Source organism: Embiotoca jacksoni, unplaced genomic scaffold, assembly GCF_022577435.1.
Source record: "Embiotoca jacksoni isolate LCO1_2020_lvr unplaced genomic scaffold, fEmbJac1.0.p SCAF_10, whole genome shotgun sequence".
In the NCBI taxonomy this organism is placed as follows: Eukaryota; Metazoa; Chordata; class Actinopteri; family Embiotocidae; genus Embiotoca; species Embiotoca jacksoni.
The window spans coordinates 10,685,003-10,709,181 of record NW_027185230.1 but is presented as its reverse complement, the minus strand read 5'-3'; the positions used below and the strand labels follow the sequence as shown (position 1 = coordinate 10,709,181).

General features: G+C 43.9%; 2 protein-coding genes across 3 annotated transcripts; one reads left to right on the top strand and one right to left on the bottom strand.

Annotated features, from left to right (window-relative positions):
• The first annotated feature begins 1,323 nt into the window (after window positions 1-1,323).
• Window positions 1,324-10,587, top strand: LOC138208199 (voltage-dependent anion-selective channel protein 2). Of its 2 annotated transcripts, XM_069165932.1 has the most exons (9): window positions 1,324-1,502; window positions 3,188-3,258; window positions 4,402-4,451; window positions 6,187-6,339; window positions 6,433-6,485; window positions 7,070-7,291; window positions 8,156-8,306; window positions 8,412-8,469; window positions 9,308-10,587. In XM_069165932.1, the coding sequence occupies exons 2-9, from the start codon at window positions 3,192-3,194 to the stop codon at window positions 9,397-9,399; spliced, it is 846 nt and encodes a 281-aa protein (XP_069022033.1). In that variant the 5' UTR covers window positions 1,324-1,502; window positions 3,188-3,191; the 3' UTR covers window positions 9,400-10,587. The 2 variants fall into 2 exon arrangements, with proteins under 2 accessions (XP_069022033.1, XP_069022041.1); XM_069165940.1 differs by lacking the exons at window positions 1,324-1,502; window positions 3,188-3,258; window positions 4,402-4,451 and adding an exon at window positions 4,518-4,862.
• Window positions 10,588-11,543: 956 nt separating this feature from the next.
• Window positions 11,544-20,142, bottom strand: tor4aa (torsin family 4, member Aa). Its single transcript, XM_069165921.1, is given in 4 exon segments — window positions 11,544-13,071; window positions 13,074-13,859; window positions 16,141-16,584; window positions 19,142-20,142. Coding segments are annotated over 3 exon segments (1,302 nt in total). The 5' UTR covers window positions 19,142-20,142; the 3' UTR covers window positions 11,544-12,999.
• Between the last annotated feature and the right edge of the window lie 4,037 nt (window positions 20,143-24,179).

The following is a 24,179-nucleotide window of genomic DNA, read 5'->3' as shown; positions in this document are numbered from 1 at the left end:
TCAAAATAATTCACTAATAAAAAAAAATGTATTTAGAGAAACGTTAATAAATGAGCTGGAATACTGCCCAAATTTGAGTTTACTAATTTAATACACTAATATACTAATCTGCTATTTATATTCTGAACCATTTGGTAGAGCACATTTTGTAGGTTTTTTTTTTACCTAAAAGGCAGCAAAGTTACGATACAAAACATTACAAGAGGAACAGAGGTAGAACTCATGTCTACGAATTACAGATGTTAAATTCATTGTTTTTTTAACGTTTTTTTTTACTTTTTATGTATACATTAAAGCAAGAACATTTTGTGGTAAAAAAACAACAACTGCAGTTGGCTTTTGTTTCAGAGTGTTTTGATAGGTAGCTTAGGTCTCTTTTTGAGTCCCTTTATCTTATTGAAAAATGCGTTGAACTTGCCCTCCCGTTTGCTTTAGGTATGTTATGCTAAAATGAATCCATTAGATGTCACTGCGTCTGCAAAATGTTTGGTAAAATTTTTCCAAGGTAAGTATATTATTTCTGACATGCCTGTAGCTTCAAATGTCTTTCTTAACAACAATCATGTAACATAATACAACAAAGCAAAGTCTAATAAGGGCCAAACACGGTTTTTTTTCCTCCCAGCTATGACTCGTGCGAATTGTTGGGTTCCTCTTTGTAACCTTGTAAGATCCTTTACTATGTTAAACTGACTATCTGTTTATCACTACGTTTAATTGACAAATGTGTTTCTGATTGTTTTTTTAAAATTATTATTATTGTATTTCCAGGGTGGTTTTAATTGTGCCTACTTTTATTGACTTGCTTTAATCGTTTTTATCATGTTTTTTTTAATTGCATTCTGTAAAGCCTGGAGGTATGAAAGGTGCTGAACAAATAAATCTTGCCTGGAGTGCCCTGGGATAGCTTGTCTAGAGTTTTGACGCTATGTAAATAAAACCGAATTAGAAAAAAAAAAAAAAAAAAAAAAAAATCGGGAAAAGTTTATTCCTTTTGGCTGAATCCGTCTCTTAAATTAAATAATCTCTCATAGTTTTTCTTGCCCGCTGTTTTACTACGAAAGCTCACGGCGTTTTAACGACTAAAAAGCTCATTTCCGTAAACACTGTAATTCCTACAGTGAAGTAACACACGCTTCGACTCTTCCTAGTTGTCTACAACGCCACCCCCCCGCTTTAAACAACGTGAGATCGAGGCCGTCTGACGATATTTTGTTTTTTCGCTCCCCTTCGTTCGCGAAACCGCTCGACAGCGGGACGTCGGATTTCTCTCTTGCGCTTTCCGCACCGACTCTTTGGCCGCCGTTCTCACGATACCGCGCATGCGCCGTGGCGGGTCTCCTTCATTGTGCCCTGTGTCCCGTTACAGACGGCGCTAACGCTAAAAAAAAAAAATAAAAAAAAAAAAGGCTTTCAAACTCAGCGGCATCCACGCGCCAGGGACGCTCCGGGCTCCGCAGACTCCCCACGTGCAAAACACCTCTGCTGCGCCGGTAAAGAAGGTAAACGGGCCGCCACGCCGACTTTTTTTTTTTTTTTTTTTTTTTAAAACCCACCGCAGGGAGCTTTTAAAAAAAAAATAATAATAATTTTTAGCTATTGCGCCTTCCCACCCAAGGTTAGCGCGACACCCAGGCTAGCTCGTAATAGCGGGTGAAGCTAGCGGCGCCGCGTTACGTCATGATGTCCATCTTTGTAACGCACACTTTAATCCTCCGGTGTCACGGCGTTATAGAGCAGACCCGGAGATCCTGTCGCGCATTTAGTAGGCTGAGCTTTTTTAAACAGGCCGTGTGTGTCTTATGTTTAAGTCTCAAGTCCTTGCGTGCACTCATTAGCTGGCTGTCAAACCCCCCCCCCCCTCCGCCCCCCCCACCTCCTCCATCTCTCTGTCCATCTGTTGTCCTTTGTCCCCAAAATAAGACCTGCACCAACCTTTTTTTTTATTTTTATATATATATATATATATATTAACAGCAGAAAACACTCCTGTCTTCAACTATTTAAACCAGCTGTAACAGTGTGGGTTTATTACTATAAAAGACTCCTTTCCTCTGCAGCCTTTTGTTCCTCCGGGTCTGCTCCTCTGCACTCTTCTGATAATATGCAGTGAAATGTATTTTTTTTTTTTTAATTTTTCTTTTGTTGAAGTGAGTCACACTTATTTGCCGGACTTTTTTTTTAACAGCCTCCATAATCCCCTCCGGGGATCCAGAGACAGTGCGAGGCCGTCTCCGGGAACACCCGCAGCCTCATTAGGAGCCTCATTACGGGGAGGTTACTCTTTAAATGTAATAAGCCACAGATTAGCAGGTTACCCTGTTAAAATGTTTTATCTACGTGTTTTCAATGACTTCAAAGTAGCTTATTACGTTTAATTACTTGCCAGTGAAGCGGAAAAAGTCCCCCCCCCTCTCCCCCCCCCCCCAAAAAAAACAACAACAACAACAAAACGACATCATCCGTGTAAAAACCGCAACAAAACTCAGCACTCGGTTGGCGTCAAACTTTCATGAAAGGCTCTTCAGCTCAACGTCCAATTTAGATTGAAATGCGTTGATTTGAAAGCGCGACCAACGGAGGCGGGCGATAATGAAATAATACCGCGATGATACGCCGCAAAATACAGACAAGCGTGTTCGCCGTTCGTTTCGAGAACACGCAGGAAAATACGAGTTGTGGTTATGATACAGCCGCGCGAACGTAACGGTTAAAAAAAAAAAACCCGATCGCGTTACCCATGATTTGTTCCGATTTATATCTTTTTGAAACCAAACCACCTCGTCACAGCTGACCTCTTTCTGAAGCCGAGGTCACCCGCATTTTAAACAGCGGCTGCAGGTGAACGACACATTTCCTCGCAAACGAAGCGTACAGCGGAGCTGTAGGGGCTTTAAGTTTTTACGACAGGAGGTCAAATCTTGTATCCCCCCCCCCCCCCCCCGACCCCCCTCAGTAACTGATTACGATTGTGTTTATTTTGTAATTTAATTCCATCTAACTGGTTGCTTCCCGACACCGGCTCATTCGGGATGTCGAAACGCCCGAGCAGAATAATGAACGCGCGTCGTCCGGTGTCTCGTAAAGTCTGCGGCTTCGACCTGGCAGTTTACAACAACAACAACAACAACAACAACAACAACAAAAAAAACCAATAATAATAATCTCTTGACTTTGTGTTTTGCAGCACAATGGCTGTCCCTCCATCATACTCAGACCTCGGCAAGGCCGCCAAGGACATATTCAGCAAGGGCTACGGTGAGTCGCGTTTTTTTTTTTTTTTTTTTTTTTAATCCCCCCCCCCGGGGTAAATTATTAACCGTCAGGAATCCTCGAAGCACGGCGGCCGGTCGAAAACCTGCCGTTCCACCGCGACAAACTCCTAAGAGTCTTTATCCAGTGTTCAGATAATGGGAACAGGAAACCGTCTGCGGGTGGCTGAAATACAAACAAGCCAACAAAGATGAAATGATGTAATGTATTGAAAGGGCATCCAGAAAAGTAAATGCACATTTTTTTATTATTATTATTATATTTTTTTTTTGGGTGGTGTTTAGATGGAGATATGATCAATATGGACACAATTCAGAGCAGATGATGGTGTAGGTGCATTTATCTGATGAGGTTTAGGGGGTCACAAACTTCTTTTTTTTTTTTTTGGAACAATTACTATGACCGTACCTTTGTAAAAAAAAAAATGTTCCCCAAATTTGGAATAACTAAAGCAGAAATAACGCCAAAAAAAAAAAAAAAAAGCTTTAAAAAAAAGTTGCTGAAGAAATCTGGTGAATAACGACAACATTAGATCATGAAAAAAAAAAAAAAAAAATCTGCATTTGCGCTTCATTTTTGACCATTTTGACACTTTGTCCGTGTAAAATTTTCCCAAAAAATGTGGAACAGCTAAATTTTTTTTTTTTTTTTTTTTTTTTTTTTAAAACACCCAAAAAAAAAGCTTAAAGGCAAAACTTATTGAAGAAGTCAGCTGGTGGAACAACGGCAACATTTCAACTGGGAAAAGTTACCGAGTCAGTCAAATGCTCTCCACAATAAAATGGTGCACGCTCAGTGCTTTTTAAGAGGATGTGAAATGTTCTAACACCATATCTACACACAGAGTTTGTAGAAGATTTCGGTGCAAAAAAAAAATTAAAAAAAAAATCTGCATTTGTACTTAAATTGTTACGATCGCCCCGTGTCCGCTTTCGCCACAATTCGGAAAAGCTATAAGCGGATGATAAATAACAAGTCGGGCCGGGGAACGACAACACAAGATTGAGTCGGGGGTCCTGACGAAAGAAAATGTTTAAAAAAAAAAACCAAAACAATTTGTCATAAAAAAACCTAAATCTGCAATTTCACTTCATCTTTTGATCACAACCGTCTCATCTCATCCAACAGGCTTCGGCATCGTGAAGCTGGACCTCAAGACCAAATCACAGAGCGGAGTGGTGAGGACACCTTCTGTCTTTTCTCTTCTTTTTTTTTTTTTTGTTTTTTTTTTTTAACCCTCTTTTCCCTGTGCGGTCCGTTTTCCTTTCACGCTGCCGACCTCCAACCGGCAAAACGGACCCGCTCGGGAATATAGGTGTCGCTTCCAAATACCTGTTTCCTGTTTTAACTGCAATAACTGAAACTGCCGCTGTCGCTCTTGAGCTCCGAGGTTTCCGGGCTGCCCGACCTGTCGTAGAGAAACGTGTCTGCCTCTCTCTTGCCGCCCCCCCCCCCCCCTTTGTTCTTAACCCCTGCTCTGTCTCCATGCTGCCGCTGCCGCTGCCGACGCCGCTGCCGACGCCCCTCCCCACCCACCTCCCCCCCCAAACCTCCCCCCGTCCCGGACCGCTCACGCTCTAACGTAGATGGTAAGATCGGCGTCGGAGCCGCTCGGCCCCGTCCGCTGAGACGGAGACGAGATCATTTCCACGTTGGTTTCTGTCCTGTTTTTTTTTCTTCTTCTTCTTCTTCTTCTTCTTCTTCTTCTTCTTCTTCTTCTTCTTCGCTTTGCCGTTTTTCTGTCGTCATCTCGGGTTTATTAAATTGTCGTTCATCCCCAGAGCACCAACACCCGTCTCATCGCTTTTTGTTTTCGTTTCTCTGTGCAGATGTTCTCTCGAGTTTGTCTAATTCTTCCGTTCGAGGCTAAAAAAAAAAAAAAAAATAAAAGTCTATGAAATACCAGAAAATAGAGGAAAAAAGAAATGGTCTTCTCCCCCGGGGAATTCCCTCGTTTCTCCACCTCCGGGGGAACAGGAGTTATAAATCGGAAACGTTTCGTTTGCGAGCGCTTATGTTGTTTTGGAATGAATAAAACAAATGATTTACAAGCTGTACATTTCAGGCCAATTGAAGTAGTTTACAAAGCGAACCGTTTTCTTACTGGATAAATGCAAATAGGATGTTTGAAATAAATATATATATATATATATATATATTTATTTTTTTTTTTATTTTTTTTTTCAAATAAAACTCGCGTTCAATATCCGGCATTTTCACGCAGATAAATTAAGTTCGCGCTCGCGAATTGCAGTTCGGGCCACTTCGCCCGACGCCGGGACGTCCTCCAGAAACGGAAGAACGTAAACCAGGAGAAAGTCGAACCGAAGCGGCCGCAGGTTTAAAACGGGCGCGTCGGCACATTTTAAAATCACGACTCGGATGCAAAATACCACGTTGTCCTTTTTTTTTTTTTTTAAACTCCCAGTTAAATCGGCTGCTTCGACGACGCGCTTCGCTGCGGCTCGGCTCTCCGGACCCCCCCCCCCCCCCCCCCCCCCCCCTCCCCCTTCGGTCCGGACCGAAATACAATTCCTGTCGGGTCCTAATTGGGTTCATCGTTGTGTTTTTTGTTTTTTTTTCCCCCTGTCCATTTCTGGTCCATCTCCTGTGTTTGTGCTCTCTCGCGCGGGTTCGCGTCTCGAGGGCGTCTGCTTGTCTCCGTGTTGCTGTATTTATTCATTTGTTGTGTACGACGCCACCGATTTGTCCTTATTTTGAATTTTTTTTTTTTTTTTTATGACTAACTAAATTTAATCTCAAGTTTGTTGTCGGCACAGTTTTCTTTTTCTCTTCTCCCCCCCCCCCCGCCGACACTGACTGTTTGTGGTCGATTATTTTGACACTGTTGGGCTTCCGTACTGACGCCGCCGTCCTATCCCCCCCCCCCCTCCCTCCCCGTCCCGCCGTCAGGAGTTCAACACGTCCGGCTCCAGTAACACAGACACGGGAAAGGCCTCCGGCAGCCTGGAGACCAAGTACAAGATGAAGGAGCTGGGCCTGACCTTCAACCAGAAGTGGAACACGGACAACACGCTGGCGACCGAGGTCACCGTGGAGGACCAGGTACGGCGTGTTTGGCGGTTTTAAAATCCGGTCCGATTTCACTTGCGAGAGTCTCGCTGGTGTAAAAAACGGTCGCTTCCCTTTCGCCCGCAGCTCACCCAGGGACTGAAGGTCGCCCTGGATATGTCTTTTGTACCGAACACAGGGTGAGTCTGGATTTTTTTTTTTTGTTGTTGTTTTGTTTTTGTTTAGTTCGAATAACTGTAAGAAACTTCATGTAATGAGCGTGACACTCTGGTTCAGGCTTGGCGGACGGGAGCTCGGACTCTTTTGTTAATAATTTAAATCAATCTTTACACTTCTTCTAGCGGCATAAAAAGTCCTTTTTAGAAGCAGTTTTCTCCTTTTTTTTTTTTTACTTCATATTTGTCTTTAATTAGTATTTGATCAAATGTAAGCTATTTTAAATTTGTATTTATTATTTACACCCTTTTAATGATGACTTTTGTTGTCTTTTATCTTTACCTGGATTTTTTTTTTTCCCGATTACGATTTTTAATCCCCGATTTGTAGTTTTTATTCGATGCTTAAAACGTTTGAATCCGTTTCCTCCATGTAAAACACTTTGTACCGTTTTGAAAAGTGCTGTAAAAGACGAGGTGTATAATCATTATTATTATTATTATTATTATTATTATTACGACCTACAGTAAGTAAAACCACGGGGCATCACAAACACACGAGAGAGTCTGACCTCTGACCTCTGACCTTTTTCAACCCACTCCCTCAGCAAGAAGAGCGGCAAGCTGAAGACCGGCTACAAGCGCGACTTCGTGAACCTGGGCTGCGACGTCGACTTCGAGGGTCCCATCATCCACGGCGCCGCTGTGTTGGGCTACGAAGGCTGGCTGGCCGGCTACCAGACGGCCTTCGACACGGCCAAATCCAAACTGGCCCAGAACAACTTCGCCCTCGGATACCGGGCCGGAGACTTCCAGCTGCACACCAACGTGTGAGTGGTTTCACAAGTTTAAACGTGTCGACTTCTGCCGCTCACAAAAAAAAAAAAAAAAAAAGAAATATACGTTTTGTTCAACATTAAAATATCACATTTCACTCTTTAAAAAATAAATAAATAAATAAATTGGCCACATATATGCGAGTTTTGGCGTCTTCGTACGGAGTCGCCGAGCAAGTTTCTACTGACAACATGCGAGGCGTTTAGGGAACATCTGTAAAGTGGAGCGTCGAGCAATAGTTTGCGTGCGAGGCGTTTAGGGAACATCGGTAAATTGCAACTACAAAAAAACCTGGGTTGCACTCTCCCCCTCTAAACGGCATGAAAACTAAAGATTTGTACCAAAATAAAAATGTCCTTTTTTAAAAAAAAATTTTTAATTTTTTTTAAATCGCATTCTAATAAAATTGGCGTCAACAAATATTGTTCAGCAGGTAACAAAGTCAGTGGCAGAAATGTTTGAATGACACTCGTATCCCCGAGGAAGTCCTGCAGTCCAGTTCCACCATTAAGTCTGTTGCACATTATTTTTGTTTTCATTAGTTTTCTCCGAATTATGAGATTTGTCCCGGTAATTACAAAATGAGGTCTCCGTAAATAGTTCATCTTTTGTGACTTCAATGCTCTTCCGTATTTTCTTTATTATTTTTATTATTATTATTATTCCTTTCTACGCCATTCATATTTCAGTCAAAACCATGGTTTTGTATCACGGGTGGGTGGGTGGGGGGGGGGGGCGGAGGCGCGGAGACACCCCGAATGACCAATCTTAATGTAAAGGAGGCGGTCGTTCAAACGTCGCGACCCCACCCGTTTGTCCGGCGTCGAATCAATAAATAACCGCGTCCCTCTCCCCAGCAACGACGGGACGGAGTTCGGCGGCTCCATCTACCAGAAGGTGAACGACGAGCTGGAGACGGCGGTGACTCTGGCCTGGACCGCCGGCAGCAACAACACTCGCTTCGGCATCGCCGCCAAATACAAGCTGGACAAAGACGCCTCTCTGTCTGTGAGTGACGTTTTAATCCCGACTCCCGCCGTGAAGCCGCCGTGTCTCACGTCGTTTCCCGTTTCGTCCCCCTCCCCTCCCCCCTCCCCCTCCTCCCCCCCGCAGGCCAAAGTGAACAACGCCAGTCTGATCGGAGTCGGCTACACCCAGAGCCTGAGGCCAGGTAGGTTACGCAACTTACTCCCCGGTGATTTAAAACACGGTCCGGAGTCTCCTTCCGTTTTCTTTTCCCGAGAACAATTCACCGATTTTTTTTTTTTTTTTTTTTTTTTTTTTTTTCTTCCAAAGACGGCCCCGAAATCTGCTTTGCACTTCCAGCTTTTCGGTGACTTTTTCATGAAACATAATAAATTTGCTTTTTATCATCCACCATCCACCTTACAAATATGCTTTTAATAGTCCTTATTTTTTCCTATAACACAAAGACAGACGTACAGCCGTACGTGGTTATTTCGAAGCGATTTGTGCTTTAATTTAACAAAGTCAACAGAACAAAACAATCCTTCTGTTCTGAAAGGTCATTCTGAACGACTCCTCTGAAGTCTTCAACGCGTTCCAGCAAATGTTTCAGAATAAAAGCCTCGTTAAAAAGAAGCGGAGGGTGTCTGCCGACTGAAACGGTAGAGGGCTTTTAATTTGAAACCCGTACAGGAAGTCGCGATGCTGCAATAGCGGTGTGATGCAGGAACTTTAACCGGGCCAACGGGGAGCGGATCAAAACGCCCGCTCACGTTTTATTTCCTCGCTGCGTCTTTACGCCGGCGGTTACAATACGAGCGCTTACGAACGAGTCACGTAAGGGTGACGACATCACTGCTGACACCAGCGAAATAGTTCCTGAGCTTCCTGGAGGAGGCAGCAGGAAGGTTTTCTACGTCTACTATTTGTGGCAAAAACTGTTTTTTTTTTTTTTTTGCTTTTATAACCTCATTTAAAAAAAAAAAAAATCACTTTATTTTTTGAAACTATTCCGACCTGTCGTGGTCGTCGTGTCTCTGCAGGCATCAAGGTGACCCTCTCCGCCCTCATCGACGGGAAGAACTTCAACGCCGGAGGACACAAAGTCGGCATGGGCTTCGAGCTCGAGGCGTAAACGGGGAGACCCACCAACGAAGAAGAAGAAGAACAAAAGCCCACATCAGCACTCAGTCTTCTGCTCCCCCTCCTCCACCACAACCACCATCATGTAGGCCCCCCCCCGCCCCCCTCGCTTCCCCCGGCCCCCCGCCCTCCCCATCGCAATGACCATCTCTGACGGTAACGGTCGAGTCTCGGCGTCGTCACGTCCGAACTCCCCGTCAGAGGAAGTCGGGAGGTCGAAAGCCCGTTTTTATGAAGTGATCCTCCCCCCCCCCCCCCATCCCCGTGTCGGTGTTGGACCAAGTAGTCGTCGGTGTAAACGTGTAGCTCGTTAAGGCGTTCCCCCAAAAAGCATGCGAGAAAGAAAAGAAAACGTGGACGCGGAGCTTCGAGCTCGGTTATAAAAAAAAAAAAAAAAAAAAAAAATGGTGCGCAGTGTCTGGTTTGTTTTCCTTTTGTATCGGTTGTGTTGTTTAAACTCCGTGGACCGTTTAATCCATGTCGGTGTTTTGATGCAACACACTCTCCGAAGGTTAAAAGGTCGAGAGGCGAAGGCGGGAGCCCCGCTTCGGGCCGAACGAAGGATATCGTAGCAGATGCTCCTAAATGATCTCTTCATCCTTTTTTTTTTTTTTTTTTTTTTTTTTTGGGGGGGGGGTGTTCGGTAGGTGAAACCAACGTAGTGGAATCTTCCGGTCGCTCACGTTAGTTAGTTTGCATTTCTACCGTGTTGTTTTCATCTATCCGTCTCCGGCGAGGACGTCGGGGCGACCCGCTCGGTAACCGTCTCGGTTTCCTCGCGCCGCTCGGGGACCGCGTCTCTTTGCTGTCGGCGATCGCTTTCTCGAAAAAAAACAACAACAACAACAACAACAACAAAAAAAAACCTTCCCTCAGATCCGAAAACGAAACACAGCTGCTCGTCCCTCCGAGTGACTTCCGGTCCAAACACCAGACAGGACAAACCGAGGGCGGTGCGTCCCCACGCCACCGTCCCGTCTCTCTCTCTCTCTCTCTCTCTGGTTATCATTCCATCACAGTGTGTTTCTTTTTTGGGTTTTGTTTTCCATCTAATTGTGATGTCATAGTTATAAGGCTCATTCATTTTCTTTGACACTTAGACACAGTACCTCATTTTTTTTTTTTCCAATGTAAACTAAAGGAATTATCATAATAAAAATACCAAATTTGGAAAAACAAACGTGTGATAAATGTCATTCCTTCCTCTGCAAACGCTTACCGGTACTTTCCGGAGCTTTAACCGCCGTCTGAAGTCTTCCTCCGGAGGTCCGCTCCGGGGGTGCCGTGGACCAAACGCCGCCCGCGGAGAAAACTCTCGCGGACTCGCCAACGTAAATGTATTCCACGGTCACGTCCGCGTGAGGCTGAAGTTAGCAGCCGGTTCGCTTAGCTTAGCATAAAGACTTGGAAGTAGAGGGAAACGGATCAGCGTGGATCTGTCCGGAGGAAAGAAAATCCACCTGTTGGCGCGTATGAAGCTCAATCATTAAAACCAGAAACGCGTAGTAGTTATTCTGTCCTAAAACCGTAGAGTGGTGTAAGAGAATTTCTAGTTTTACAAAGTAAATATATTGTGTATATAAAAATTGCCGAAGTGAAATACCACCCGGGGCCACTAGGGACCGGCTTTAAAAAAAAAAAAAAAAAATCTTTGTCTCCAATAAACTCCCATTGAAAAAGCATCAACTTCTCTCCTGAAATACAAAACCTATCAGTATTCATGTTCTCGCGGTCCATCTGAAAATAGTTCCAGCATTCATTAGATATTAGGACTCAAAAATCAGTATGTTTGGGGGGGGGGGGGGGGGGGGGGGCGTGTCTATTTGATTGACAAGCCCGGGGGTTGCAGTCAGGTTTGCCGGTACAGACGGGCGGGGCGCGGTGTTCTCCGATCCGCCCCTTGCTCCGCCTCCAGCTCATCCAAATATGGTTACTTCTGGCTCTCTTAAAAAAAAAAAAAAACAAGACGGCGACGGCTGAAATGCTGAACTATCTCCAAAACTAGCCAACTATCCCTTTAAGATTTATTCTCTTTTCATCAAATTAAAAACTTGACGTGAGACGCTGGTGTTTCGTCGCCACGGGGCGGGGCGGAGGGGGGGGGGGGGGTGTCGCATCCAAGAAGAATCCGACAGCTTCAGTGTTTAAATGTTGTCTTTTTAATTTCCAGGAGCTCACGACACGTAAAAGTTTTAAATGATGAGAAAATATTTGGAACTGAAAACATAACCGAACATTCACCACGACTCGTTAACTCTCGCCGGCGCAAAGTCTGCGCTGACTTCCTCAGATGTGCATACGTACAGTAATTGTTTCATGCAACAAAAAAAAAAAATATCTACGGAATAAATAAACTGGTCGAGGGAAGCCGAATATTGTCGGACCGGGGGGAGAGGCGTCCGGTAAGGCCGGTGCGGTTCGGGCCCGCTTGCGAGCCGCTGGTTTACGAGCTTCCGCCGACCCGTGGCGGGCGGCAAGAAAACGAAGCGTCGGTAACCAAACCGCTGTAAATATCCCAAACTCCCCCCCCCCCCGGATAAATGAACGTTTTATTAGTCTCGCCCGTCTCCAGGAGGTTCTTTTTTTTTTTTTTTTTTTTTTTAAATCACCGTTCACATCGGGCTGAGCTGCTAGTTGCGTAATACGTCTCATCTTAAAAGGAGCAGTTCACCCAAATCGACCTCAAATATAAAGTAGTCCGCTACTTCCGACGAATCCAAACGATGTGATCTTTGCAAAAAAAAAAAAAAAAAAAAAAAAAAAAAAAGGTCATTTCATTCCCCCTCCGCTTAATCTGGGGCGGAAGCTAAAAAAAAACCCAAAACGTTTTGACATTTGGACGCGTCCGCATCCTCTGAGGACTATTAACGACCGCACCGAAAGTTGCACCGACCCATTTCGAACGCTGTGGAGATATTTCAGCCTGAACTTGCCGACGGCGGAGGATCCGGGTGTCCGGCAGCCGCGGGTGTCGGGACCGGATCCGGATGTTCCACTCCACGGGAGATCAGTCTGACACCGGACTAAATGTCGAGGGTTTCACTAGTGTCATCGTGGTTCGTCCTCGGGGGAGGGGGGGGACCGCGAACGTCTGTACGAACTTTGATTACATTCGGTGTAACTGTTGCTGACATATTTCAGTCGGGGGGGAAAAAAACCAAACAAAAGACAACAGAAGAGCGTCTTTGTAGATCAAATCTGAAGGAGTACAATTGTTTTCACAGGTTTTTGGAACATCTTCATCGTTATCTTTAAACCCGGACACGTAAAACTAACAAGAATCTGCACGGAGACACGAGTGGACGTGAGAGGATGCAATTTGGGGTGAACCGACGCTTTAAGAACCGTCTCTCTTCGCAGGACTCGCGTCGTTTCTCACCGCGGCCTCGAACATCCTCGTTCGTCTGGAGAAAGTTTTTTTCTTTTTTTTTTTCCCCTCGCCGCGCTGAAGAAACTTCTCCGGAAAGCTTCTGTTGCGTCATTCAAGTTTTCGTAAAGGCGTGAACTCGCTCACGACTCGCTTGTTTTTTGTTTTTTTTTTCCTCTTCATGGTTTCACAAAAGAACGTGAAGCATTTCCCGCGGAGCGCTTTTCACAGCAGGTTGACCTTCGCCACGACTTGCTTGCAGCCCGTCTGGGAGTACTCGCACCCCCCGACGGCGGGGGGTAGTAATCGATCTCCCCCGCCAGCCTCTCGATGCCGGCGAGATCCGGGTAGAACCCCTCGCGGGACATCTCGTCCAGGAAGCACTCCATCACGTGACCCTTCTCCAGAAGGCCCAGAGTTAGGATGTCGGCCTCGGCCCACAGCGGGTGGAGCTCGGCCAGGGCGCCGCGCAGCACCGGCGCCAGCTCCTTCACGAGGTTGCTTTGGCGACCGGACGCCGTCATCGCCATGGAAATGCTCGAGGAGTTGTGCAGCATGTGCTTGGTGATGTGCGCGTGGCCCAGGTTGCTCAGGAACAGGTAGATGGCGTTCTGGTACTCGTTGGACCGCTTGGAGGCCACCAGCTGCCGCAGCGCGTCCAGGATCTCGGCGTGCATGTGCTCGGTCTCGTCGAAGATGAAGAGCGGGATCTTCTCCTCCTCCTCGGCTCGCTCCACCATGCCCGAGACGAGGGCGGCGAGGTCGCCGGCGCACAGCAGGGCGTCGGCCTCCTGCGGGCAGTGGTGGAGGACGTAGTACTGCAGCACCAGCGTCTCGCCCACCACCGAGCGGAAGTGTCCGGCCAGCAGGCGCCCCAGGTGGGACTTGCCGACGCCGCTGGGGCCGTGCACGGACACCACCAGGGGCTTGTTGTGGACGTACGTGGACAGGTAGTCCCTCAGGTGGGACAGCAGACCCTCCACCGCCCCCTGCTGGCCAAACACCTCCCTCCTCAGCGTCTTCTCCAGCCCCTCCAGGTCGTATCGGAGCACGTGGTCGTCCAGGTTCTCGATGGCGTTGTACACCTGGACGGGAACGAGTCACAGACGTCAAGAACATGACGATACAGAGCGAGCAGATACAAATACTTAAATAGTCCCGCGCCATTGAATATGTCACTTCTCCTACTCCTGTTTTGCTGCCCTCAAACCGAGCGGCAACCAGCAGTGACGTCGCCCGTTGGTTTGTGAACGTTATGAAGCCTCGAGTTCGGATTTTGTCCGTCACTCGTCACTCATCTTGTCAGTTCGGAGATGTTTGGAGCAGGACGTGACCACCAGCTGGGGAAGGAGCGAGCGGTGGATCTGACTCATTCCGACTGGAAACCAGAGCACACTAAGCCCCGCCCACTTAGAGCGAACACCTGACTGCACCACAGGCCTGTCAATCAAACAGACACGTGCCCCCAAAAACAGGTCTTTTTGAAGCTTATTCTCTAATTAATGACGGATTATTTTCAGATGGACCTCCAGAAAACTAATAAGAAGGAGTGACTTTAGCTAACGACACCAAGATAACTAGTGGAAAACATTTATTGACTTTGTATTTGATGAGAGAAGTTGAATGGGAGTCTATGGAGCCGGAGGCTTTTTGAAGCCGACCTCCGGTGGCACTCGGTGGTATTGCAGTTTATGGCATTTCCGCATTGGCCTCACTTTTCAGAGCCCGAAGCTACGAACCCTTTTATATTCAGCCTGTGATATAAACACAGTCGTGCATTCACAACTGGCATCGCTTGGAATTTTCTGGTTCACGAATTGTGACGTTTGCTGACGTTTACAGAAATGGTGGAAGTCGTTGATTTTCTCTTTTCATTGAATGATAAGTTGATATATTGTTACTTTAGTCATGCAGAGTTTTTCTTTTTAATTTAATAATACATCTGAGGAAAAGATCGACATTCCCGATGGACTCATTTTCTCTCTTATTTAGCATTTTCTGCATTACTTTAGTCATCTGCTAGCTCGCTAAATCGTTAGCATTTGTGGCTTCTAGACGCCATCCGTGTTGCCGTTGCCTGACAAACATGTTCTCACCACTCAACCACTCGTTCCATTTGAACGCAGCAAAAGACACAAGAAACTGTGAACTTCTGAAGGTTTGAAAAGTTTAAAATCTGATCACAGATTCTGGATTGTTTTCCGATGAGAGATTTTAAGAATGTCCGACAAAGTAATTTAACTTTTGAATAACACATCAAACATTTTTTTTTTTTTTTTTTTTTTTTTTAATCCTTCAACAAACATGGAGGCGAACTTGAACACACGAACATTTCCTGAAGTTAACTGCTACGTCAAAATTACAAAGAAAACAAATACAATTGTATAGCTTGTTTTCCGATTTGTTTTCAGAAACATTAAATCTCAGATGGCGAAGGTGAACAACTGCAGATCGTTTCCACTCAGCGCCAACCGGAAAAACCCCCATTTAAAGATGGTTGCTTCTGTATGCTGCTGTAGCGAAAAAATTTCTCCTCGGGGATTAATAAAGTAAATACCTACCTACCTACCTAAAGTATTTACGCTTGAAAGTGAAAAATAAAGCCTTCGTCACGCTGCAGGAACATGTGACGGTAATAATACAGTCACGTCTGGAGGAACCGGATTCTGCTGAATGACATCGACACTGAATTTATAGTGTGGAGGAACGCGGACGTGACCGAACACGTGCACAAACACTTCAGTCTATATTTAAACCAAGCGAGCTCACTGGTCACAGAGGAGCCGGGAGACAAAAGCAGTCTAACCTGTGACGGTAAAGAAATCAAATCGTTACGGATTCATAATCCAAAAGTCTTTATGATCCCCGTCCGTCTCTTTATGGTCATTTTTGGGGATCTTTGTAGTCGTTTTGTGTCTCGTTGTGGTAGTCGTAGTGGTTTTGGGTGCTTTAAGGGTCATTCTGTGTCTCTCTGTGGTCGTTTTCGACTGCTCCTTTTTTCTAACTAAAACTCAAAGACTAAAATCAATCAGCTCTACGTCTTCTTCGATTGGCTGTTAAACACGGCAGGAAACAGTCATGCCGCTGTGGACTCCGCCAAAATAAAACATCAAATTTCACATTTAAAAAAGTTATAAAAGTTGGATAATAAAAACGTAATTAAGTGAAATCGATTTGGCATTTGAACTTTTGGCTGTTTTAAAATGAGTCAGATTCTTCATCAGTTCAGAAAAAAACGTCTTCATCAGCTTCAATCGGCTGCAAAAGATTTTTGAAATACTCTCGCCACGAGCGCTTCAGTACATCAGCATTAACTTTGTCGTGTTCCTCTACCCGAGACTGCAGTGATGCTCGTAATTAATTCACCTGAACGAAGACGATGGCGAACAGCAGGTAGAGGCAGTACTTGGCCCGGCTGCGCTCCTGCCTCGGCGGGGCCCGGCACCCTCTACCGGTGGGGAACATCACGCGTTTCCTCCTCCTCCTCTTCTTCCTCTGAGGGACGGGGAAGGCGGACGGCGTGAGTCCGTCGAAGGTGAAGATTTTGGGGCTGGTGCGCATCGGGACTCCGGCGGTGTCCAGGGCTCCCCCCAGCGCCATCTCCATCTCCTGCCGCCGCTTCTTCATGGCCTGGTACTTCTGCTTGATGCGGATGACGGCGCGCAGGGAGGACGAGAAGCCGGACAGACTTTGAGCCGGGCTGTCCCGTCCTCCCTCGTGTCCGTCCCCGTCCAGCTCCTCGTCCAGCTCTCCCTCGAGCTCTCCCTCCGTCTGGGAGGCGGAGGTGCTGCTGCTGTCTTGGTCGCTCATCTGCAGAGAGCGAGAGAGAGAGAGAGAGAGAGAGAGAGAGAGAGAGACACAACAGAGGACGTCTTTATTTGAAAGGTTAATGCCAAGCTGACAGGAATGTCATTAGTTCCAACAGATGTTTCGTCACAAACTAAATTCAGGACAAATCGCGAAGGAAGAAAAAGTCAAGAGTTGACCAAATTCAGTCAGCTTCATCCTCTGAAGATTATTAATGTTTGCACCAAATGTTGCGCCGATCCATAAAAAAGCCGCCGAGATATTTGAGTCTGAACCTGCCGACAGCGCAGGATTCATCATCTGGTAACCATGAATGTCCGAACCGGTCCACAGAGCTGATCTGGACGCAGGTCGTAGTGGTTTTGAGTCTCTTTTTAGTCGTTTTATATCTCTCTGTGATCTTTTTCTGTCACTATGTCGTCATTTAGAAGTTTTACCGCAATAACTTCCCGTCTTTCTGTTACCAAACCGTCGGTCGGTCAACGTGGCCGAAACGCCCACGCCAACACCAACGAGGCTGGTCTCACTAAATAAACACTTACAAGGCTTTTATAGCACAACTGGAATTCGGCGGGGTGTCTCTGACAGCGAAGTAAGAGTGTATGAAATAGTTGGTGGGTTATTTCTTCTTGCGCAAGAGCGCTGGAGGGAAAACCATGTTCAGATTTATGACTTGTAAACATTAAAACAGCTGCAGCCTGACGGGATAAAGATTGCAACCCTTTGATAGTGAAAGTTATGCTGCGTTTATCTGCTAAACGCTGACTCATGGGAATTTTTTTTTTTTTGTATCTTCAAACATGATATTCAAATGATCTACTCTGGAAATGCTACTGCAGAAAGGAGGAAGTGCAATCCATTCAAGAACTTTCTCTGGGCTGCGGGATAATAATGAAAACGTTAGCATTTGGAGTACACCTCATAAGTTCTGCTAACATCAGCGCACCATCTTTAAAATAAAAAAAATAGGCCTATATATATATATATATATATATATATGGCTTTTTGGAAAGCCATTTAGGCAAATTGTGGCACTAAAGGCCTTCCATATATATATATATTTATGAAGATTAATATCAGACTCTGTACTGTTCCCGGTTTTCAGCTGAATTGGTGCCAGGAACAAAAAAAAAAAAAAGTCGTTTCCCAGAAGTCAACATTTCAAACCAGCGCTTTGTGCTGTTAAACGCAAAGATAACAGTGTTTTATAATGTTGCAGAAGCACTCCAGTGAGGAATGTGAATTATTTGATGCCTGTCGGCCTTTAATGATGAAAAACTTTCAGTAAGGCCTGTAGTTCTTATAGTTATTTTCTGTTCCTGTAGTTCTGTACTCCCAAAAGTATTCGATGTTGGAATAAACAGGAACAGATATTTTGGGGGAAGCACTTTTCTTTTTTTTTTTTTCCAGGCGAAAACTCAGGGGTACTTTTTTGGGCTTGACAAAAAAAAGAAGAAAAAAAAAGCTGAAGTTTCTCTTCATTCCAGCGTCAAATCATTTTGCAAGTAGAGTTAAAGGACTGGTGCTTATAAATAGGGTAAGTTTCAAGGAAGTGACACAAAAAGCTTTTCGCTTTTCTTTTTGGAAAGCCATTTAGGCAAATTGTGGCACTAAAGGCCTTCCATACATCACGACTCAACACCTGCTTTTTTTTAAAAAAAATTTTTTAAGCAAACTGGGTGCAAACGTGCCTTACTGAAGGTTTTCATCATTAAAGGCCGACAGGCATCAAATAATTCACATTCCTCGCTGGAGTGCTTCTGCAAGATTATAAAACACTTATCTTTGCGTTTAACAGCACAAAGCGCTGGTTTCCTACAGTTGTTTTTGTTTTATAGCCTCGGTGCAAAAGGAGGAACTATCAGTTACACCCAGCGGAGGTCAAGTCAGCAGCAGAATTGTGGCCCCAAGAATTAACGCAATCATACCAAAAGAAATGTTGACTTCTGGGAAACGACTTTTTTTTTTTTTTTGTTCCTGGCACCCAATTCAGCTGAAAACCGGGAACAGTACAGTCTGATATTAATCTTGGCAAATATGCATCCTCATTGCTGGAAACGTTGTCAGTCCCTTTTTACTTCAGCACAAAAGAATTCAGCAAAGCAACATAAGGGAGGAGAAAGAAGGCGAGTATCACGGCTCTATTGGTCGTCTTTTCACATGCAGGGACCTGACGGGCTCGGCTGCATACCACACATTTCAGACCTCCTCAGCACTTTGATGATGTGTTTTAATAATAACAATAAAAAAAATAAAAATCCATCTACAGAAAGACTTTCTGGTTTTAATGCCGTGTAAGTTTCGGTTGCAAAAACAGGCCGAGAAAACTCACAGTCACAAGTTGCTGGTTGTAAAAATGAGTCTTTTTTTGTTGTTTTTTTGTATGGAGTTCTGCTGATTTGTCTCATACAGAACAGCTGAATGACGACTTCACACCCAAACGTCGGCCTGCACAGCTGCTTATGTAAAGCAAGGAGCGTGAAGGAAATGTGTCAATAAGAGGACACAAGAGGAAGAAGAAGAAATAATAATAATTAAAAAAAAAAAAGGTATTTCTTACCTTCAAATGTGGCTCAAAACCTTTGAAAAGAGAAAAGAGGTCTGTGCAGGTTTAGTCCATAGTTTGATAAGAGTGGTGAAAGCAGAGAAAACCCTCCCCACACACACACACACACACACACACACACACAGCAAACAGTAACAGCTCAACTCAGGAAGCGCCCTCCTCCTCCTCTCAATCTGACCTCCAAACCCAACTCACAACCCTCGGCTGGCTCCTCCTCTCGCTTCCTCTTTTATTCTCTCACTCTTCTTTCCTGCTAATGCTTTTTTTTTTTTTTGTCAAAGGGTTGGACACATGACACCACACTGGGTTCATTTAACAGCTATCAGCGTTCACTTGAACTTTTAAAGCAGGTGAAATACCAACCAAACTACTTCCCAGTACACCTTTTTCATCAGTTTAACAGCTGGAACTCAGATTATTGTCCATAAATGTTTTTTTTTTTTTTTTTTTTTATTAAACGAACCATTTCTTCATGTGATTCTGTGAGTTTTTTGGTTTCTTTGTGGTTGCGTTTCATATTTCAGCAATGAGTTTTAAAAGAAATGTCGTTAATCATTTCAGAAGTTAATTTCTATTTAACAAGAACAATCAACCCGTCATGGTGAAAGCAATAGAGATAATTTCCTACCAAAACCAAACCCAACAAACAAGACATGTTCTGCAAATGCCCGATGACTCACAGTGTGGTTTGTTTTGTTTTATGTTTTGGCGGGAAAGAAACTCCTGCACGGCACGTCAAGGAATAATTTGGGAAATATACTCGTTTTGTCTTTTTGCCCGAGAGTTAGCTGAAACGACTGATGTCACGCGTTTATCTGCAAGATAAATACGAAGCGTCAGCCAGGAGCTAGCCAGCTTGGCTTAGCACAAAGAGTGGGAGCAGGAGGAAACCGTCGGCAAACATGTTAATTCAAGTTTTAAAAAAACACATTTAGCCTTTTTATGCTTGAACATCGAGCTTCAGAGTTCGTTTCCTTCACACAGAAGCAGGCTCGCCGTTTCCCGCCGTTGCTCAAAATGTTTAACGTACTTTTTAAAAGAACAACTTTTGAGACATTTGTTCTACTTTTACAGTAAATTTCCGCCTGGATTTCAAAAGGGTAGTATGTCACATATACATGTAATATATTCGTATTGTTAATGAATACTAAATAATTATAAATAGTTGCATATACATATATAACCCTATGAAATTGAGTTTTTTTTTTTTTTTTACATAGTAGTGTTAAATACAGGTCACTTCACTGTGTAAGTGATTTAAGTGAAACTGCAGTGAAAACGTGTGAAAATTGCATCTCTCATCTCAAGACTAACTTAAACTCTCAGGTGTTTCAAAGGCAGCACATGCGACTATCATGAAAAGAGGGAGATACATTAATCGTTAATCATGAATATTAATCACACATTTGAATGACTATTCTCATTTTTAGTCATTTGGAGCCTTACCGCTAAACCTTCAGCGGTTACAGCTCCTCAAATGTGAGTTGTTTTTTTTTTTTGCTGCCTTTTTCTGCCTCTTGTGCGATTCTGTGCTAGGCTATGTTTACAACAATACAATATATGTATTCCATATTACATTTCTTATGTGCAATCTCGTATTAATCAACTATTAATCCTCAGGCTATGCAACGGGCTGTTTCTGCTGAGGTCAGCGATCCTGTTGGGGTCAGCATGGGGTCAGCATGCTGATGCGCATAATAACAAGGCCACAGGCCGTTACCGGGCGGTAACGGTTGATGGCACGACCGCTGGTTTGATCTTTTGTCTTTCTTATCTCTTCCAAGTCATAAAACAGGAACAAGTTACTGACCTGAACAAACACGTCCCCACAAGGCAAGACCCCCACCTCGACCAATCAACAAAGGACACATCACCATACATGATTTTTTTTGGGGGGTTTTCTGTACTATCAGAAGACTGGGTCAGGGAGAGTCAGGAGGTCAGACTTCAGACTTCGTGAACTGACACACACTTTGTTGTCGTCAGGGAAACACAGTCTGGACCCAGAGCTCTGTAAACTGATTGTTCTGTTGCTGTCAAATAAATATCTTGAAGCCCGACATCTTCTCCTATTGCCTCATTAAAGAACACGCAGGACTGGGGGCTGACACATATTGGCTTTGTACTAGCACGAGCCCGAGTCCAACACTCTATAATAAAATCGAATATATTCGGGGCTCCCATTTTTCGGCATTTGGTAAACAAAAGATTTAATCGGGAACCCAAAATTGTCGTCGAGTTGCAGGCTTTTTGTGTGCGAGGGTGCACACTCGGATATAAATAATAATAATAATAATTAAAAAAAAAAAAACCTCGAGCTGCGGCGGACGTTTGCATACTGCATCATTTGCCTGCGACTGCTGATGCAAAGATAAATCTTGTTCCGTGGTGCAGTTTTCGCACAACTGCGATCGGCGGTGCGACGGTCACGCGGAAGTTTCTTTTATCGGCCTCGGCTGTATTTGCGCGAGCGGCTACAGAACCTGTACACAGTTTACATCAAACGAGCTGCTGTGAGTAAACTGTTAATGTTTAAGAAGGAAGCGGAGGAATTAGTCACGTATGACAGCATCTCTTTTACGCCTCAGCGAGTTCAGAGTCATGACGGGAATTATAGCTTTAGAAAATCTTTTTTTTTTTTTGGAACGTTGGGAGCGCAATTTCAAAGTTAAGGACCAGAAAAAAACAAACCTGAAAATGTGATTTTCATGTAAAAAAAAAAACCAAACAAACAAAGTAAAGTTTTCTTGTGAACTGAAAAGGTTCTGGTTAGTTGAGATGAGCCACATCCCGTTTGATAGTTTTCAGCTTTTAGTGTTTGATTCTTCATTTTTAAGTTTGTTTTAGCTCGTGTTTCAGCATTCACACTTCATTTTTTTTTTTTTTTTCCAGGAATCCGTTTTGTAGTTGTGAGCGGATGTAACGGCACGGGTTAGACAACAACAACAACAACAACAAAAATTCAAAATAACTACAAATCAGCTCTTTCCTCTTCTTTCTGAAAACGGTTAAAGTGACTCTGCCACGTTATAAATTCAAAAATATTTTTGTTTTGTTGCGGAGCGTGAATTACAAAAATCAGTGCAGGAAACGGTTAGCTTAGCATCAAGACTGGGGAAACGGCTTATTGTCTTCTCGCTGTTATCTCATAAATATCTGGCAGCTAAGTTTTCAGATAATTGAGGCTTTCAGCAACTGATTTCAGCTTTCAGCATTCACACTGCATTTTCTTCTGGAACTGCATTCTCTAGTTAGTGCCTAAAAAAACCAACTACAAATGAGTTCTTCTTTTCTCTGAAAACAGTTAAAGTGACAGTCGCCTCTCTGGGATCGATCGAAAACTTCAACATGAACATTCAGCAGGTTTGAACAAAGAAGTGAATCTGATTTAAAAAAAAAAAAAAAAAAAAAAAACGCTTTAAAAGGAGGTGAGTGAGTTCATCTTAAATGTTGCAGCAGGTCCAGTCCAGCTAATTAATTATATACAACCGTGATAATGACTTGTGTTGCAGCTGATGTTCATGTTCGTGACTGATTAAACTGTCGATGTTTTTTTGTTTTGTTTTTTGTTTTAACCAAACGGTTATTCGGCCCGTTACAAATTCTGATCACGATTTCCTGGAGCCTGAGGCAGACGTCATCAAACGTCAGACTAATGCACTTTTGAAAAAAAAAAAGAAAAAAAAAAAAAAGGAGAAGCATTTACACAACCGCCTTCATTTCTGTCAATCAACTCATTGGCTAATTGCTGAAATTGTAATCACGCATCATGTTTTGTTTGTAAAATCTTAATCTGTAAATTTGAAAAAAAGTAGCTGCAGCTGCCGAGTGGTTTTTCCTTTTCCGAGCGTATTTATCAGATCTGTTCCCGGAAACTTTCCCCATGGTTTTCCCAATATAGGAGTGCATTTAGTAAATTACAAGACTATTTCTCAGAAACTGCCACGTGGTTTGGTACTTATCGCAAAGCAACGGGAGGAAGTGTCGGTTGTCGTGTTCACGCCGTTAATAGTTTGTTTTTTGCGACTAAAACCAAATCGTGTACGGCAATTTTTTTTTTTTATTTTTTTTTTACAGAAATTGTGACAAAGTTTTCAGGAAATAACATTTCACTCTTAAATGTTGTCATGTAGAAGTATTAAGTTGCAAAAAAAAAAAAAAAAAATTGGGAATACTCGAGTAGAAGTATCTCAAATTTGTACAAACACAGTACTCGGGTTGTTGGGAGGTGCTTCCTGTCCAGCTGAGGGTTTTTTGGTTTCTACGGCTAAAAAGATTAAATATATATATATATATATATATATTTATATAAAATATAGAAATACCTTCCTGTCTGTCCTCCTCGTTGGGAATCACAGACCTACACGATGAAAACATGGAAAACATCCTTCCTGCTCTGCACTGACTTGTCTCTCCAACGAATACCTGCACTGATGAGAAAAGACATGTAAACGGCATTCCTCCTCCTCTTCCTCCTCCTCCTCTTTATCCTGAGTAACTTTTGCAAATGACTGAAAAACTGCGTTCGAAAAACATTTCATCATTTTTACTTAAATACATACAAAAAAAAAAAAAAAAAAAAAAAAGCAGAAAATGATTCGGGAAAACGTCATAATGTTCCTTAAAACAAAAGCGGACACATCCGTCGACAAGCTTCTCTCACCCGCGTAAAGACGTACTGTCACATGGCATCAAACTGGGCACAAATGAACGTATCGTTGATTGAATAAATATAATTTATGACCAAAATAGATCCTCTAAAAGATTCAGAACCAGCAGAATATATTTACATCACACCGACGTCTTTAATGATGAGCTCTCCTCCTGCAGGAGCTACATTAGGAACCTGTGCAGGTAAATATCCTCTCTATGCTGTTTCTTCCTCCTCCTCCTTCCTCCTTCCTTCTTCCTCCTTCCTCCTCCTTCGGGGAACCACAGCGATGCCGCGAACAGAACGACATGTCTCGGGGTATAAACGCGTCCACGCTGAGAGGCAGCGACTGCAGATCTAAGCCCCTTCCCCCCCCCCCCA

Excerpts from the sequence above, each read along its gene's own strand:
- LOC138208199 (XM_069165932.1), top strand. The coding sequence starts at position 3,192 with ATGGCTGTCCCTCCATCATACTCAGACCTCGGCAAGGCCGCCAAGGAC. Across the intron at positions 6,486-7,069 it reads TCTTTTGTACCGAACACAGG|CAAGAAGAGCGGCAAGCTGA; the intron begins GTGAGTCTGGAT and ends CCACTCCCTCAG. Across the intron at positions 8,470-9,307 it reads CACCCAGAGCCTGAGGCCAG|GCATCAAGGTGACCCTCTCC; the intron begins GTAGGTTACGCA and ends GTGTCTCTGCAG.